The sequence below is a fragment of the Alternaria arbusti genome (assembly GCF_024043155.1).
Source record: "Alternaria arbusti strain BMP 1465 chromosome Unknown scaffold_22, whole genome shotgun sequence".
Taxonomy (NCBI): domain Eukaryota; kingdom Fungi; phylum Ascomycota; class Dothideomycetes; order Pleosporales; family Pleosporaceae; genus Alternaria; species Alternaria arbusti.
In genome coordinates, this window is record NW_026249962.1 from 363,475 (window position 1) to 379,363 (window position 15,889).

General features: G+C 54.0%; 3 protein-coding genes across 3 annotated transcripts; 2 read left to right on the forward strand and 1 right to left on the reverse strand.

Annotated features, from left to right (window-relative positions):
- Positions 1-627: 627 nt before the first annotated feature.
- On the forward strand, positions 628-1,140 carry J4E86_010528 (uncharacterized protein; the record flags this gene model as incomplete). Its single annotated transcript, XM_051451026.1, has 2 exons — positions 628-916; positions 1,103-1,140. The coding sequence occupies 2 exons, from the start codon at positions 628-630 to the stop codon at positions 1,138-1,140; spliced, it is 327 nt and encodes a 108-aa protein (XP_051297923.1).
- Positions 1,141-5,961: 4,821 nt separating this feature from the next.
- On the forward strand, positions 5,962-6,561 carry J4E86_010529 (uncharacterized protein; the record flags this gene model as incomplete). Its single annotated transcript, XM_051451027.1, has 1 exon — positions 5,962-6,561. The coding sequence occupies one exon, from the start codon at positions 5,962-5,964 to the stop codon at positions 6,559-6,561; it is 600 nt and encodes a 199-aa protein (XP_051297924.1).
- A 7,060-nt stretch (positions 6,562-13,621) lies between these two features.
- On the reverse strand, positions 13,622-15,802 carry J4E86_010530 (uncharacterized protein; the record flags this gene model as incomplete). Its single annotated transcript, XM_051451028.1, has 4 exons — positions 13,622-14,360; positions 14,410-15,172; positions 15,219-15,707; positions 15,757-15,802. The coding sequence occupies 4 exons, from the start codon at positions 15,800-15,802 to the stop codon at positions 13,622-13,624; spliced, it is 2,037 nt and encodes a 678-aa protein (XP_051297925.1).
- Positions 15,803-15,889: the final 87 nt, after the last annotated feature.

Sequence of the window (15,889 nt, forward strand, 5' to 3'; positions counted from 1 at the left end):
GGGTGATGGTAGACGGGGGCCCTCAAAGATACGAAGTCGCCACTGTACTCGCGGTCAGCACATCAGCTTGCTGCGTCTTCTCTTCGGGAGGTACTGGAGACCCTGAAAGAAGGGATTCCGGATATAAAGGGATTCCGGATAGAAAGGGATTCCGGGTAGAAACAAATGGTGGTGGCGAGTTCAGATAGCACATATAGGGATCATCGCTGACAATACTGATAAGGCAGCAGCTGTGAAAGCAGGCGAACTATCACTGATGAAGGTATGAGCTGCAAAGAGCAAAGCGAGTGAATCGTGATCGCCAAGGGTACACAGTGCTGTCGCTGCGCATCTAATGGCGGATTTTCACTCCCTCCAGCCTACATCCAATCTCACACCTACTAGCCCCCATCGCGACATCGCTGCTAAACCACACAGCCTCAACAACAACTACCCCCAGCCAAACAGAACCGAGAAACGCCTATCAAATACAACCCAATGGCCAATCACTTCTTATCCTACGATCCTCACGACCCACTGATGCGCAGTTACCAAGTCGCTCTCCACAGGCACGCCACCACTCCGCCCCAACAGACCACTCCCTCACAGCCCTCCTCCACAAGCGTCATCGCCGCACCAGCCACCAGCATGTCACAGGACGACATCCACGGGCGCTTCCTGGCAGCCGCCATGAAATGCGACACTAGGGCCATGCAACAAGAGTTCCACCATCTGCTGTCGGTTGCAGAGAGCCGAAACCAAGACTGTCTATTTCTGAAACGGCGGCACGAGCACGAGGTCGAGGCGAATCACGGCGAAATGGATTGGATGCGAGCGCGGATTCAGTGCTTGGAAGAGGAGATGCGCCGCGTTGCCGAATACAAGAAGAAAGCTGGACGGGCCTGCTACAGCCTGGATCAGAATGGAGACGTGCAAAGTAGGTGACCCAACGTCAACGCAGGCTCTACGGTATTCCGTTTTTCCCTTGAATGAGGTGGCCGCATCAAAGGGAGGTCAGGTGGGTAGATTGTGTGTCGTGTAGACAAGGTCTTCCCGGTAAAACCTGACTGTAAGCGCTCATCCTGCGCAGTATTGAGCATGGAGAGAAACGATTGTGTGGTAGTCGCAGGGCCATCTCGACATACGGCATTTGCGTTCTAGGGGTCGGTTAGATTTGCCTTCTGGCGCTGTAGTGCCAATAGCCTACACAAAGTTTATTGCTTCTTCTGGAATCCTCTGGCGTTATCAGCCTCCTCGGTTTCTCAAAGAAAAGGGTTCAATTGCGCCATTGTTCGCTGAGGAAGAGGCTGTCGGATGGCTGCACACAAAGGCGCGCTTGCTTTTCTTCCTACCGATCAGAATGTCGTGCATGAAGAAGCACTGTAGCTACCCGTACCTTGACTCTTTCGGGACGAGCGGCTGTGCACGCCGGCTCCAGTCAGCGGAAAAGCAAAATCTATATACTGAACGGTGTTAGTTTTCTCCATGAGCGAGTTCATTTTTACGACAACTGCCTCATTTGGACGTTTATCGTCCGTACGATCGTCCGTACAATAATTCATGGATCGTACTACCACGCTGCTGGGTGTGCATCCATCATCTGGAACGTCGGCTTTCTGCGGCAAAGTTCGAGTCAGCACACCCAGGCGCGAATCATTTCCCCTTCATATTTGCCACGGCTCTGCGCAGTGCTAGGAACGATGCGCAACATTGCCTCTCGCATGAAGTTTAGATGTTGGTTTAAGGTACGGATGCGGCCCGGATGGTGCCCCACAGTTCAGGATAATTGCCATGAAACGCTTGGTCAATGCTCCTGGTGAAGCAGTCGCCGTTGAGAAAGGGTCGAAGAGGCCTTCGCGGCGAGGCGTTTGTTCTGATGGCGTTGCACTCTGTGAGATATCGGTGTGAGTGTCGAGATTTTCTTGCGCGGGAGGTGCAGGGCGTGGATCATCCTTGGAGGTCAGCATACTCGCGTAAGCGGCACAGTGTGATCATGTCTCCAACGTCTTTCTCACCCGGCAACGAGCCGAGGCATAAGGGTCGTCACTTGAAAAGGAACAGCGAAAGGGGCGTCCCCCAAAAGAAGGGCCGATGGTGGATAGAGTGACAGTCTTTCAGCTGTTTGCGGTCCAAGGCTGCAGCGACTAGTCGGCAGTTACTTGGCTGGGGCCCAGGATGCTGGAATTTGGAAAGTACTACAGGCCAATCGCATTGCTTGTGGACAAGCATGGTGCTGCTCGCGTATATGCACGCGTTGGCAATCCACTGTAAATATGCTGACTGGCAAATGAGGTATGGATAGTCGTGAGAACGAGGCTAGCTGCTCTGTCTGCCAGATAACGCATGCGAGGCATCGCCAGGCACGAACTGGCGTGACCTGGACATGATTGCGAAGCTGACGATTGCGCCATCTCAGCCTTATCACGTTGCTGAGCATGCGATGCGTGAGTCAGTCGCACCAGAAGGGTTTGCACAGCAGGGACTGTTGCTCACCTACAAGTAAAAGGTCTAGGCTTCCAGCTTTCTCTCGCACGGATTGCTTCAAGCTAACCTGGACGGGGGCGTCGTGCATCTCAAGGTTCGATGCTGCGATGTCGTGCAGGCACGCATACATGCCTAAGCGAATGATTGACGGCCAAGCTCGCCACACAGACGTGAGGAAGTTTGCTAGAGGGTGGGTCTGTACTGCCGGTGTGAGCCAAACATTCATCCTGCGGTGTCTGAGCTTGATTGGCGCAATGTCTCTTCAAAGTCCGTGGTCGGTCTTTGAGAGATTATTAGCGTCGTTTTGGTGATGCAGGCGAGGCGGGGAACGACTCCCGGTGACAGGGATGTGCGAATGTAAACCTAGGGCTTAGCACTCGCATGGCTCAACCGCATTGATGGACTCGCTAGCTACGACGTGCCCATGCGAGCAACATACGTGTTCTATACGGGCGTCCGTGATAACCATGGTAGGCCGGATGATTAAGTCCGCCAGGTGGATCTGACCGTGAACAGACGTGCTGCTATGCAAGCAGAGGATGGATGCAAGGAAGGCATCGATTCATCGATCTGCAGATAGAGCAATCGGATAGTGGCAAGGTAATCGCCTCGGGCCTAAGCTTGGGCTGATGATGAGTGCCTTGGCTTGTGGTGTAACACTCAGGATAATGACCTTGTACCACGACAGGAAACACTCGTGAAACTTGCGAGAAAGCTGATCAGGAAGATTACAGAGTCAGGAACTCGGCCCGCTGGTGATTTTGCGGCATCCCGTAGGGCTCTCGATGCTCGGGAAAGCAGACGGCGACTTCCTGTGCGCATTATCGAATGCGCTGCACAGTCAATCTGGCTAGAGCCGTGAAAGAATTGCATTATCGCTTGCAGGTTTAGGGGACGCATGTTGTTTGAATCGCCCAGACACGATAGTATAGTAGTGGGTGAATACGTCCCCCACATGAAGAGTTATTTTGATACTGGGAGCAGAAGGATCTTCCTTTGCGGCGTGGCAGGCCGATAGCTCTGTAGGATCGCCATGCAGCTACCCGAAGGTCACGACGACAGGCAGGTCTGATCACTGATCAGGTCATTTCGGCGTACAAGGTGATGGACAGTAGCTTAACTTTATTCCAGCTCTTGCACACCGTTTAGTGTCTGGTTGAAAATGTCCGCGTTTTGACGTTCTCGTAGACGAGGTCCCTCGAGCGTAGTCATCGGTCAGGCAGGAGGCAGGGGCGGGTCACGAGCCAATCAGAGGGGGGTCGAGATACCAAGATAGGGACTTGTTTGGAAAAGCGCGCGCGGGAGGATTCCTATTCGGTCCGGTAATTGAGAGTCGCCCATGTCGCATCGGTGAAGGCAATGGGGCGAGAGATGTTGCAGGGCACTAACATGGCCGTTGGATGCGTCAGGAGGGTGCAGCTGTAGCCTGCCGCCTGGCGCCACAAGCACCGTTGAGTGCTAGCCGAAACAGCAAATGGCGAGATGAGAGCTAGCGACTAACGGTTTTGGGAGGCCGAGGAGGAGGTTCTGACATGGCGGCATCATGGCGGGCGTGTTGAGGTGCTGCCACTCGTGTGGTGAGGGACTTAGCGGAGTGGTTTGGAGGGGTGGGCGGCTGAGGGCGGCACAGTCATCAGGTCAGAGGTACTACGGAGTAAGCGACGTCAGCGTTCCCAGCGTCGTTTCCAGAGCAGTCTACGCGTGTTTGCAACATCGCATTGCCCGTTGCAGCGCGTCGTTGTCGCGGCGCGTCGGTGGCCGAGACGGGAAGCCCACAGTTGCGTTCATTCGGCTGCAGCCGCAGTCGTCCAAAGAAGCAAAGGGACACCCTGGCGGAGAGGCAGATTGGAGGACGAATATGGGACGGGCATGGGACGGTCACGTGGGGCCGGGCTAGGTAAGCAGCTAGCCGCAGTGGGCGCACAGCCGGGAGGACGTAGGGAACAGAACAGAACACGGAAGCCTGAGGACACGGGGGTGTTTCCCACAGCCAGTCAGGGGACAGTACACCGTCTAGATGGAAGCACAGGCTGATGGTCACTGAGGGTCACTGTGGTCACTGTGGTCACTCGCGAGGCGTGTTCTCGTCGCGCCTCGTCATGTCGTGCGCTCGGGGGCGGGCGGCAGCTCGAGTCTGGCAAGATTGGCATGCCACAAGCGGATCTCCAGCCGTCAGCCCCGAGCCCCTTAGCGCTTCGCACGCTTCCGCGTCTGGCGTCCCGCCGTGCGAGGCCCATGGGTGGACATGGGTGGCAGGGTGGCGGTGGGCGGGCGACATGGGGGCATGGGTTCGTCGACGGCATCAGGTCCCCGCTGCATGCCATCTCAAGTGGGCCCCAGCGCGCTCTTTCACAGTGCAGCAGCAGCGCCCTCCCCCGCAGCGCGCGCAAACCAGTGACATGCCCTGTCCCCTCAACTAGGGCCGCCAGCCGCTTCTTCCAGTGCGGGCCCAGCACTGCACTCGAGCTGCTGCATCGCTAGACCCTTTCCACCCTACCCGTGAGACCCTACTCCTTGTGCGACCCTGCCCTTCTTCCTCACGCACAACTTCCTCACCGCGTCGCCAGACCGCCAGATTCAAATACAGCGCCCGAATGCCATGATGGGAAGCGACTGGCATCCACGCAGGCACCCGCAGCCCGACCCCAACCACTTTCCCCAGCGCACTCTCCCCAGCTTTGCTGAGCTGACCTCGTCGTCCGACTCAGTCCTGCACCGCCCGCGTGACAACGTGCCGCCGCCGCCGACGCCCCAAGATCGTCCTGTCTCGCAGCAGACGCCGCCGGCCACGCTCGCTGCCCTAGACTTTGCGCATCCAAACTCACATTCCAGCTCCTTCACCGCAGTCAATCACGCGAGCCCGCACGTCAGGTAAGTTCTAGCCGTGACAGAGCCTGCCGCAAGCGTGCTGACCTGCTGGCCAGCCCCACCAACACCAGAATTCCACCACTGGGCCCCGAACATCAACCATTTTCTCTCTCTCTGCCCCAGGGCCCAATTGCTGCCTACAGTCCGCCTGTCTCTTCCTCTGCATCTTCGCATCCACCACCACATCCGTCGGCCAGCGTCCGCCAAGACTCGGCCATCTCCCATCGCTTCGAAAACTCAAAGGAAACCGAACCTACCCTCCCCTCCTCTGTGCTGGCCTTTTCTTATTTCCACCCTGCTGCGGGTAATGGTCGTCAATCTAACACGTCCCGCCCCATCTCACATCCAGCTGCGCCTTCCTCGCCACGCTCTCCAGCGAGCGATAATCGCTCAAATCAGGTGCCCGTAGAGACAGGAGCCCGCCATCCAAACGGTGCACCCTCCCCATCATTATCCTCAGGCCCTCACGCTTTCACGGAATTGTCCAGGTCGCCAGAGCAGGCTCGAGACGTTAACCCAGAATCTGGATCCAGGAGACCACTCCCATCTCCCACATTAGACCAAACAAACGGTGGCGGGCGACATCAACGCTACAACGTAAGATTCAACACCGTCTACACCTCGGAAAACATGCCGCCAAATCAGAGACCCCGGCCAGACCCCCTTCCGGCAGTCCCTGTGCCAGTGGAGACTCCGGAAGAACAGCCATCGCCTGAGCACACCATCGCACCCTCTGTGGAACAGGCCATCTTGGCTATCAGCTCTGCGCCCCCTCCTCCTGAGGATCTAGCCCAGCTTCAGCAGCAAAATACGCCCCAAGTGGAGCGATGCAAGAACTGCGGTGTCCGCTGGAAGCGGCCCTTACCCGGAGAGAACCAGTTCCGTCTGAATTCACCAGCACAGAATATACACGAACAGACAAGACTGACCCAGGACTACATCAAACGACTGGAGAACCACACCAAGTATGCTGATGAAGCCTACGCACATTGGGTACGCCAGCATCAAATGTGTCCAGCAGCCGTAACCAGCCCGCCTGACACGGAAGCCCCGCCCAAGTCACGAAGCAGAAGCATAGAAGACCCTTCGCCACCTAATGCTCCAGCCTATCCCGTTTCCGCCAAGCGAAAGTCCGAGATACCCCACGAGGCCTCCAAGTATCGGAAGGTGGTCACATTCGATCCTAATTCCAACTCGACGCCACCTGTCCGCCCGACCGCTCCAGCATAGGTCGTATTGTCTACACCATCTCGTTCACGATTACGCTTCAGCACACGAAAGTTCTCATTCGATTCACGTTCGCATTTGCATTGGGGTTGGTGTTCCATGACAGCAAAAGAAGAGCCTCCGCTATACCCACATCCGGTCCTCTTCTCGCTTTTGACTTAGGTGCTATCCTTGGTATTTGTTACTGTAAGATTTCACCGCCTGAAAGAGGTGGAAAGGAAAAGAATTGGCGTTATTGTTTTCGAGAGAGCCACTCCCTCTGGCGTTACGGCTGCCATGCCACCACGGCGCTCCATGATGAGCGGGATTTGTCATGTTGCTGCTCATATCTTCTGCGCGTCATGAAGCCATGTATCACACCGTGCATGGGACGCCTTCGCATCTACGTTTCACACCTCCTTCGCCGGCGCCCAATATGCGGCGTCGGCAGCATGTACCTATCACACCAGCTATTACTCGACGATGTTGCTCCTATACCCAATCTGATCTCTTCACAACTGTTGGACTATTGCACGAGTCGGGTCTCCACTAACGACCCTGTTACCAAAGCGCGAAACTCACAAACCTTATTCTCTCATTAGGGGCCCAGCATTCCGTGCCTCGACATGGATGCACGAGCCCCGCCCAAGCGAAGAGCGTCAAAGCGGTTCGGTACGAAACCCAAAGTATCAACCAATATGGATCCGCTGAAACAGAGTTCCGGTACCACGATCGATCCCTTCAGCCTTGCACACGGATGCGGTTTTTGTTGACATGCTCCTGTACAACGGCTGGCACATTCACATCTGGCAAAGCTCTACCGTATCGACATCATTCAACGCCTCATACTTGGCGAATCAACGAATCATAGCTGAGGGACTTGTTACAAGTCACGCTATCCGAATTACCTGCATGACTAGCCACACCCTTACATTGCTGTCGGCAGAAACGGTATAGAGTGACACGGCTGACGGCTGCCGAGCGGGGCTTCCCGAATCACCAACGCTGTTGAACTCGCTATCGCGGCTAATCATAATTCGTCGCTCAACTTCCCCATTCCGGTACAGCGGAGTCTTTCGGCGCCGCTCGAGTTTGGCCGAGTCCGGTATGCGCTCGAATATCGATTTTTGAGCTGGATCATCGTGGATCTGAGATGTGGCTGGAACGCATCTATGTACACAGACTGTCGGAAACTGGACTACCTCATGGTCAATTATTGTGCACACCTTGAGGGTGAGCAGCTGGTGCGCCTTTCGTTGTGCCGTAAAGTAAGCATGGTGTTCCTGGTTGGGAGAAACAAATGAAAAGCCAGAGTTCGACACCCACAGATCTAGCAATAGACAATGACCTCATCAAGCAGCGTCATCAGCCTCGCCAATCATCACCGTTTCGATACCGTTGTGATGGGCTTCGCCACGCATCTCACGCGACTGCCTGCTGATCTTTTCTTGTTAGCCTCACGATTTGACCATGCAAACCCAATCGGTCGCTTAGAATTCACCAAACTGAACGAAATGCACCCGCAACACATCCGAATCACCGGGTTCAAAGGCCTCGCACTGCCCTTGCAACGTTCTTGTATAAATAGTCGTCGTCGATCGCTCGGAGCACACAGCGCCTTCGGGAAACGCTGGGTGTCGATTGCAGATCTGGGCTCTAGCGCAGGCAAAACTCTCTCGGTGGGTGCTAACGGTTTGCGTCGTTGGCTGGGGCCGCGAGGCCGCAGGCGCGCTCATCAAGTCACAACGCCTGGACGGTTGTTTGAGAATGTGGGTATACAATCGGCCCGCGACGTGAATGCAAACCTGCTGTACCCGGTCTTGCATCCTGGCTGCACTGCCGAAGGCAATGCTTAAGTGCCGTTGGGTATACTTCGGCACCACACGGCATCAAGACGGCTGCGCGCCTACGTCATAGCATGTGCAAGGGGCTGTTTGAACAGCAAAACTTTCCCATTTACGCCGCATGGAAACTGTCCGCCCGACGATGCAGAGTCGCAATTGAAGCCACGTAGCCATCGGAAACTGACCCAGAATTACGGCTCCAGTTCTTAGCAGGTTTTCTGCACAAGTCAATCTTCTATGCATGAACCTGGACGCTCTAGACGCTTTATTGTACCCACGCGATCCATTCCTTCCTGATACAGTAGCAGCATACAGATGCCATTCATGTCCATTTCCGCTTCCCCAGCTTGGCGATACCTCATCGACCGCGGGAATGCACAGACAGTAATCGTAACCGTCCTCCCAGTTCCGTCAGTCCCAGCGAAACGCTAGCCGCAAGAGCGTAGCCTTGGGTGGAGTAGCCCCGACTGGCGCTGCAGACCAACAGAGCACAAGCCCCCCTTGGAGTTGAGTCGCGGGCTCTCCCTGAAGCTCGACCCATCCCACTGTTTGATTGGCGCATCAGCCACCACGGGCCAGAACCAAACACTCCAGTTCTTTCGCTTCGCGCGCAAACTCACATTAAGTCTGACTCGCCATCCGTTGCGGGATCACTGGGATGTCTTGTGCGCACCTCACCTCACGTAAGAAACTGCCGTTCAGGCGTGCCGGCGAATTTCCCCCGTTGCCTCCTGCGCGCGTAGCCGCTGACTCGTGGCGCAGCGAAACCGCCCCCTCACAGTCAGTAGTGGAGCGAATTGAGGGACCTGGAATTGAACCCCCTGCCGTGATCACAGGATAAGCCGCGTCTGCAAGACTACGCTTCTCATCACAACCGTGGCAATGACAGCTGTCAAAAGACAGGGCCTACTATGCAGCCAGGTCGGAACAGGCAAGAGACGGGTCGCGGTTGCATTGGGCCGAACGGCGGTCATTCTCGTAAAGTGGATCAAGCGCGGAAGGATCCTTCTTCGTTGTCATCACGATATATTGTCTATATGTGACACTCGGTATAGCTCCCAAGATTGCATCGCAGTACGTCGTCTGCAAGCGCGGTGCCTCGCTTGCGGCTGATAAAGGCAATATGCGCCGCCAACAAACCAAGTAGGGTCGAGAAATACTTGTCATTAACGGGGATACGAAGCCAATCGGAACTGGCGGCAGCGAAGCATTTCTTCGCAAGTCTGCAGATACTCCACACTCGAGCATGTGGGCAATTGAACTTGAAAGCACGTGCACCTGATATCGTGAGCTTGTGAGACAGCATACCAACAGCGAAAATGCTGCAATTATCTCATTTTGATGTGCAGGACGTAATTGGTCGGGTCGTACCTTCCAGCCATCCAATGCTCCACATCAACGGCCAGCCAGACGGCTGCGGAGATAAAGAAAGCTTAGGCCCGACGACAGTACCCACTCTCCAAACACATTCATCCATCCCGTGCACACATCCACATCGGCTGTGAAACCCATCATCTTCAGCCGCCATCATCCGCCATGCCATTCCAGCGACTGTGCCACAAAGGAGATGCGCTCACAGGACCCTCGTCAGACGGATGACCGCGCACACCACACAAGACGTAGGTTCGATCAAAATGCGGTAGTAGGACCCGAATCCAAGAGAAGATCCCATCATGATATAGGAACCTCGCAGACGATTATACACCCTAGATGCTCCCGCGCGTCCATTATGCAAGGGACCTTCTCCAAACAGCACATTCTGCGACGGACGGCAAAGATTTGATTTACCGACACCGATATAGCACTTGTAGGATGGGCGACTACAGTATAGGGTACCATCGGTACCACCCACCCACGATATACCGGTGTAGGAATAGGTAGCGCGCGCCGAACCAGCGGATCCCAACGCTCCCTCGCCCCCCGATGGTTCGGAGAGAGCAGCACAAACTAGGCAAAGTGCGAGGTTTGCTTCTTCGCTGTGAATGGCTGGACTACGAGGCCGAAAGATGACATTTGTATCACATTGCGCAACCACGCGGCGCCAGCTGCCAGGGCAAGGTAGCAGCAGAGGCAGATTCGAAGATCGATCCAGCCCCTGCGTTTCTCTTGTCTCGGTGTTGGTGTTGGCTCGAGACACCCTGCATGTTTACCCATACACATATCACACAGATCGTTGCACGATGCTCATCTTGGTCTTGCACCTTGCGGCGGACCCAAGCTGCAGGTTTGCTTTTTTCCTCGCTCTGACAATTATGCAGGTGCATGTCCGTTACCCGCTTTTGTGGTCCTTGCTTCTCATCCTTTTCTACTCACCTCCGACTGAAGTTACAGCTCGTACTTTCGCTCTCGACGGGAGAGGCGCGGTACTGGATTCCGTGGTGTCACACACACACATATACGCACACACGTATCAGGGAGAGGAGTATCGTACACAGACCAAGGGGAAGTCAAGTTGTAATAATGCATGGAAGTATAGATCCATGTATGCAACATACGCCGCACGCCGCGTTGTATGTATATCCAGTATCTTGTATCCGGCTCGGGCGGGAAAATCCCACAGCAGACAGATCGATCAGATGATCGGGAGGGTAACGAGATTGAGATCTCGTCTTTTTTTCCCTATCCTCGCAAATCACCTGGGATATCGTACCATAGGAGTACTCCGGAGTAAACACACCACCACCACCCACCAACACTAAAATCCTGACCCCCCTCTTTCCTTCGTTTTCGCCATCCACTACCACCGACTATCACCATCCACACACCCCCGCTTTCAGACCCCTCACGCTAGCCCTTCAGCCTCCAGCTCCTCCTCCTCCTTACCCCGGCCTTCACATGGCATAGAACAACGATGATGAGCATTAGCCTAAGAAAAGCTCAAAGTTAAAATTGCCATGTCATATCACTAGAATCCCTAGGCAAACAAACGCCACCTTACCTGGGTACATACGCCACGCAAAAACCCCCAGCCCGTCGCCTCGCGCCCTTTTACCGTGCATCACCAAACCCCAATCTCGACTAAATAATCCTGCATGCAGCCAGCCAGCTGGGGCGTTCCCAAATCCTGCATCTGCATCCATCCCCCAAATGCCTTGTTCTTTAGCTCCTAACGCCGAAACTCTAAATACGCGTCTTTTGATTACTATCGGGAAAGTGCAGGAATGCCATGTTTTTGTTTGCTCTTTTGCGCAGCGGCCTTCGCTATACCTCCCTCCCTTGCTTACTTTTTGCTTCTTTTCCATCCCCTCAATTTGAAGTTTAACGTTTTACTTGTCCCGTCCCGTTGGTGTGGGCCATACACGTATGGGAGGCTGCTCTCTTCGCTTAGCAGGGATGGCTGAGCGTTGAGAAAGCTGGCTTGTGTGTGTGTAGGAGTAGTGTGTAGGGTGGGTTTGTTGTATAATGACGTTGAATTAATAAACTCTATCACCAACCACCTTTCTCACTCACCTTACCACCATCATCATTATTGTTATTTTTGATGCTTGACGAAGCACGCGTAGCAAGGGATGAACAGCCAGCGCTGATACCACATCGCGGTACCGTGGACCAAGGACGTTGGTCCTCGTGCTTTCGGCACTTTTTGCCGCTGCCCGGATTGGCGGAATGACGTTCTCGGGGGGTGCAGGTGGCGATTCAGAGTCTGGCTTGGTTTTCGTGGATCGCCATGTTGTGTAAGGGTGTGCAATTTGAATTGCCCATCTCGCCTCGCCTCTCTCTCTCTCTCTCGCTTCTCGCTTATCTTAAGGTTTGACGTTCCTAACCTCCCTCCCTTCGTGGCTCAGACATGGCGGTTACGAGAGGCGTTGATGGACTTTTTGTGCGCTCTGCGACTCGCGCGCATGTGGGCGTGTGGGCGTGTCGTACGTGCGTAACGTTAAAGCCACAACATAGCCTCCTCCCCCCGTTTTTGTGTCTGGGACAAGTTGGCATAAAGTATCAATGCTGAAAGGTTATTATCATATCGCGTTGTCTCCTCCACATTCCGACTGATGATCACCCCTCCTGCCGAGGAGACTTGCGCTTGATTCATTGTTTCATACACCGCAAAACTGCGAGTCGACGATTAATGGCATATGCGAGACCGAGGCATGACGGAGGTAGAATGGTAGGTCCGATTAGGGAAGGAGGTGCGAACCAAGGAGGTGCGTTCGTTGCCTTTTTTTTCGCGTGACATTGTATGCAGGGTCGCTCTCGTTGTGAATCACGTGAAAATCCTGGCGGGAGGCATCCATCCACAAGGTACCTAGGTAGGCAGTCCAGATACATCTACTCAGTATCCAGTTCCATCACTTGCACGTACCCGTGCCTTCATCCCGCCACGCAGAATACTCCACATCACCCCCAATCCAACAAGAGCACAAAACCCGATGCGAAGACATGGACAGTCGTCATGAAAGCTCCGATCGGACGTGGTGTGATTTAAAGGGTACTCCGTGCGACACGAACCGAGCAGGGACGAGGCGAGGAGAAATAGTGGCGGCTCGCGTACGGGAAATGGGATGAATGGGTGAAGGGGGTTAAGCGGGTAAAAGAAAAGGATGAGCCGCTTTTACCGCGGAGGAGGTGCATTAGTATCATGGCGGTGAAAAGAACAAAGTGTTATGTTCAGCTGCTGGCGTATGAATGTGGTTTTCTTCTTTTGTGCATGGATTTGGTGGTGAGTGGTACGAGACACCACTTTACTGGGTCATCCAAGACTTTGTGGAATGTGACCAAGGCGCCGGTTATTCGTTGTTGATCATGAATAGTATGGGCCGGGGCTACAAGTCTCGATGTACTGCTTTGGGGTCTGTTGGGAGTGGTGTTGGTTACGTGTCTTTGGTGTTGCTGTTGAATGACTTATGGGATCTTATTTGTTTTACTTCTGTTTCTAAAAACTCAGCAATATGACTTAAGAAATCCAAATTATGCGTTGGTCGGTATTCTCGGATCATGGATAAGAGACAGCTGTAAGAGATGATCGTGGTGACATCTTCGAGGCACGGCGATGTGGTAGCGATGGTTCTTTTAGAGGTCTTGTCTGTTCGACTAGCAGGAAGTGACGAACGACAGGCATGAAGAAAAGTATTGAAAGCCACTTCTCGGGCTCCAGTCTAATCGCCATACTGATCGCGAACATCACGTCCAAACACGACATGCGTTGACCTCGAATGCTTTGACTCAACACAACTAGCAGTCTCTTCCGCTGTACTCTATTTCTAACATTATCACAATCTACCCCTTCCCTTCCTTTCACATCATTTCTTCCCCCTAAAATCCGCACCCATCTTCCTAAACAACGTCCCAAAACTGCCCCTCGTCTCCCAAATCGGCAACAAACAACTGATCGCGCTACTAGCAAACACCCAAATGAAGCTTACAACCACCCATGCCGTAAAGAAGCCTTTGGAAAAGATGTAGTGTGAGAAGAACATGGGCATCGGAAGAAGGAAGTCGAGGATGAAGGTTAGGAGGAAGGCGGAGATGCAGGCTAGTTTGAAAGCGCGGCGGAGTGTAGATGGGTCGTCTGGTTCCTCTTGTGTGGGGGCGAGATGGGGTGGGAGTTCTGCTGCCGTTGCGATTGCTTCGGGTTGTGTTGGAGCGTCCGTCGCGATTTTCTTCTCGCCAGAATCAGAGAGTTCGGGGGTCGAACTTTCTCTGGGGGTGTTGTCGTCGTTTACGCCATCCAGCTCGACGGCGTTGATGGCGCGCGTGATTTCCCAGTCGAAGTTGTCGGGTTTGATCAGGGTGATTGTTGTTGTTACGATGAGGCCGGTCATGATGGCTGCTAGGTTACCGGCGAGTGTGGGATACGACATGCCGGTCGTTTCTACCGTAATCTCGCCATAATAGCTCTTGGCTGTACTTAGCCATGCGGTAAGACCTGCGGCAAGGCCAGACAGACAACCTGATATAGCAGCGATCTTGGTTTGCTTTCGCCATAGTATAGAAAATGCGGTGGGGAAGACGGCGCCGCCGATTAGCAGACCCATGACACTGCGGATGATCAGTAATTAGCAATGCGAAGATGGTGGATGAGACTCACAGGAACAACCATCCCAGGTCGATCGAAGCCGCATTCCAAATACACGCAAACACAGACATGGTCAATCCGAAGACGCAAATCATGATGTGCGAAACAAACACCAGCTGCTTTGGTGTTGCCTTGGGCGATATATAGGCCTTGTAAACGTCGAAGGTCAGTAGCGAGGAGACAGCGATCAACTCTGCAGATGCGCAGGACGTGACTGCCATGAAGAGAACCACCAGTAGCGCAACAGCACCTCCTTGGCCCATCAATGTCTCCGCAGCGAATGCGGCAGCCAGACCAGACGATATCTGTCCTGAAGTAGGCACCTCGGGGTATGTCGGGAATCGAGGGTTATCAGTAAGTGCCACAGCTGCCAGACCAAGCGTCGTCGAAAAGCCAAACGGAATAGCGAACCAAGCGATCCCTCCCAGTAGATACGCGCGTACGGCAGTCGAAGGCTTCGAAGCGATCGCGCGCTGCCAGTAGGCCTGGTCGAGAAAGACAGTTCCGGATCCAGAGCACAACTGGATAACACCAAAGATCAACCCAAAGTTTGACTTCAGCGTCACATATGAACCGTCCTCGTTTCCTGCAACTGGGCGTTGAGCCCCAGCTTTCTTGAGCAACTCGTACATCTCACCGGGCGAACCGATCAGAGGACTGACAGCATACGCGTTGAACATGAAGTAAAGGATAATGATCATCAGGATCAAAGTGTGGCTGTAATCGCAGATGAAAGTCGCTCGCAGACCACCGAGGATAACGTAGGCACACACACCTGTTATTGTCAGTATCCCGCGACTCATCTCTCGCATCATACTTACCAACTGGAATCAAGAAGACAGCAGCATACACCGGCATACCCGTCAAGCTCGTGACAACCGCACTCCCACCCAGCAAAAGCTGACTGCCAACCAGAATATTCGTCACCATCGCAAACACCATGAACACCAAATGCGCAAATGTGCCATATCGGGCTTTGATAATCTCAAGATACGTGTGACACCTCGGTGCGTTCTGCTTGACTTTGCATGCCAGGATCGAGAACATGAGGATTTGCACCGTAGCACCGGCGGCATACCAGAACGGCCCTGCGACGCCATATTGATAGGCGACTGTGGAGGATTGAAGGAGCGTGGCTGCCCACGTCCAAGCTGAGACGATGCCGGAGGCGATCAGACCGGGTTTGACGGAGCGGGAAGCTGTGTTGAACTCCTCGGATGATTGTGTCGAGTAGCGTGTGTATCGGTTTTGGAGGTATGAGATTCCCATCATAAGGAAGGCGAAGAAGAAACCGATGCCGACGACGACGCCTAGATGAGTTAGCTACGAGGATTGATTAAGAGTGGAGGATAAACATACCATAACCGGCTCCCACTGGGAGAGGTACCTTCGCTGTCTCTGACATGGTGAGATCTAACAGACTCGTCAAAAGTTGAAAGTTCTCAGACCCATTCTTTGCGAGAAGGTCAGTCGGTTATATTAACATATGTTG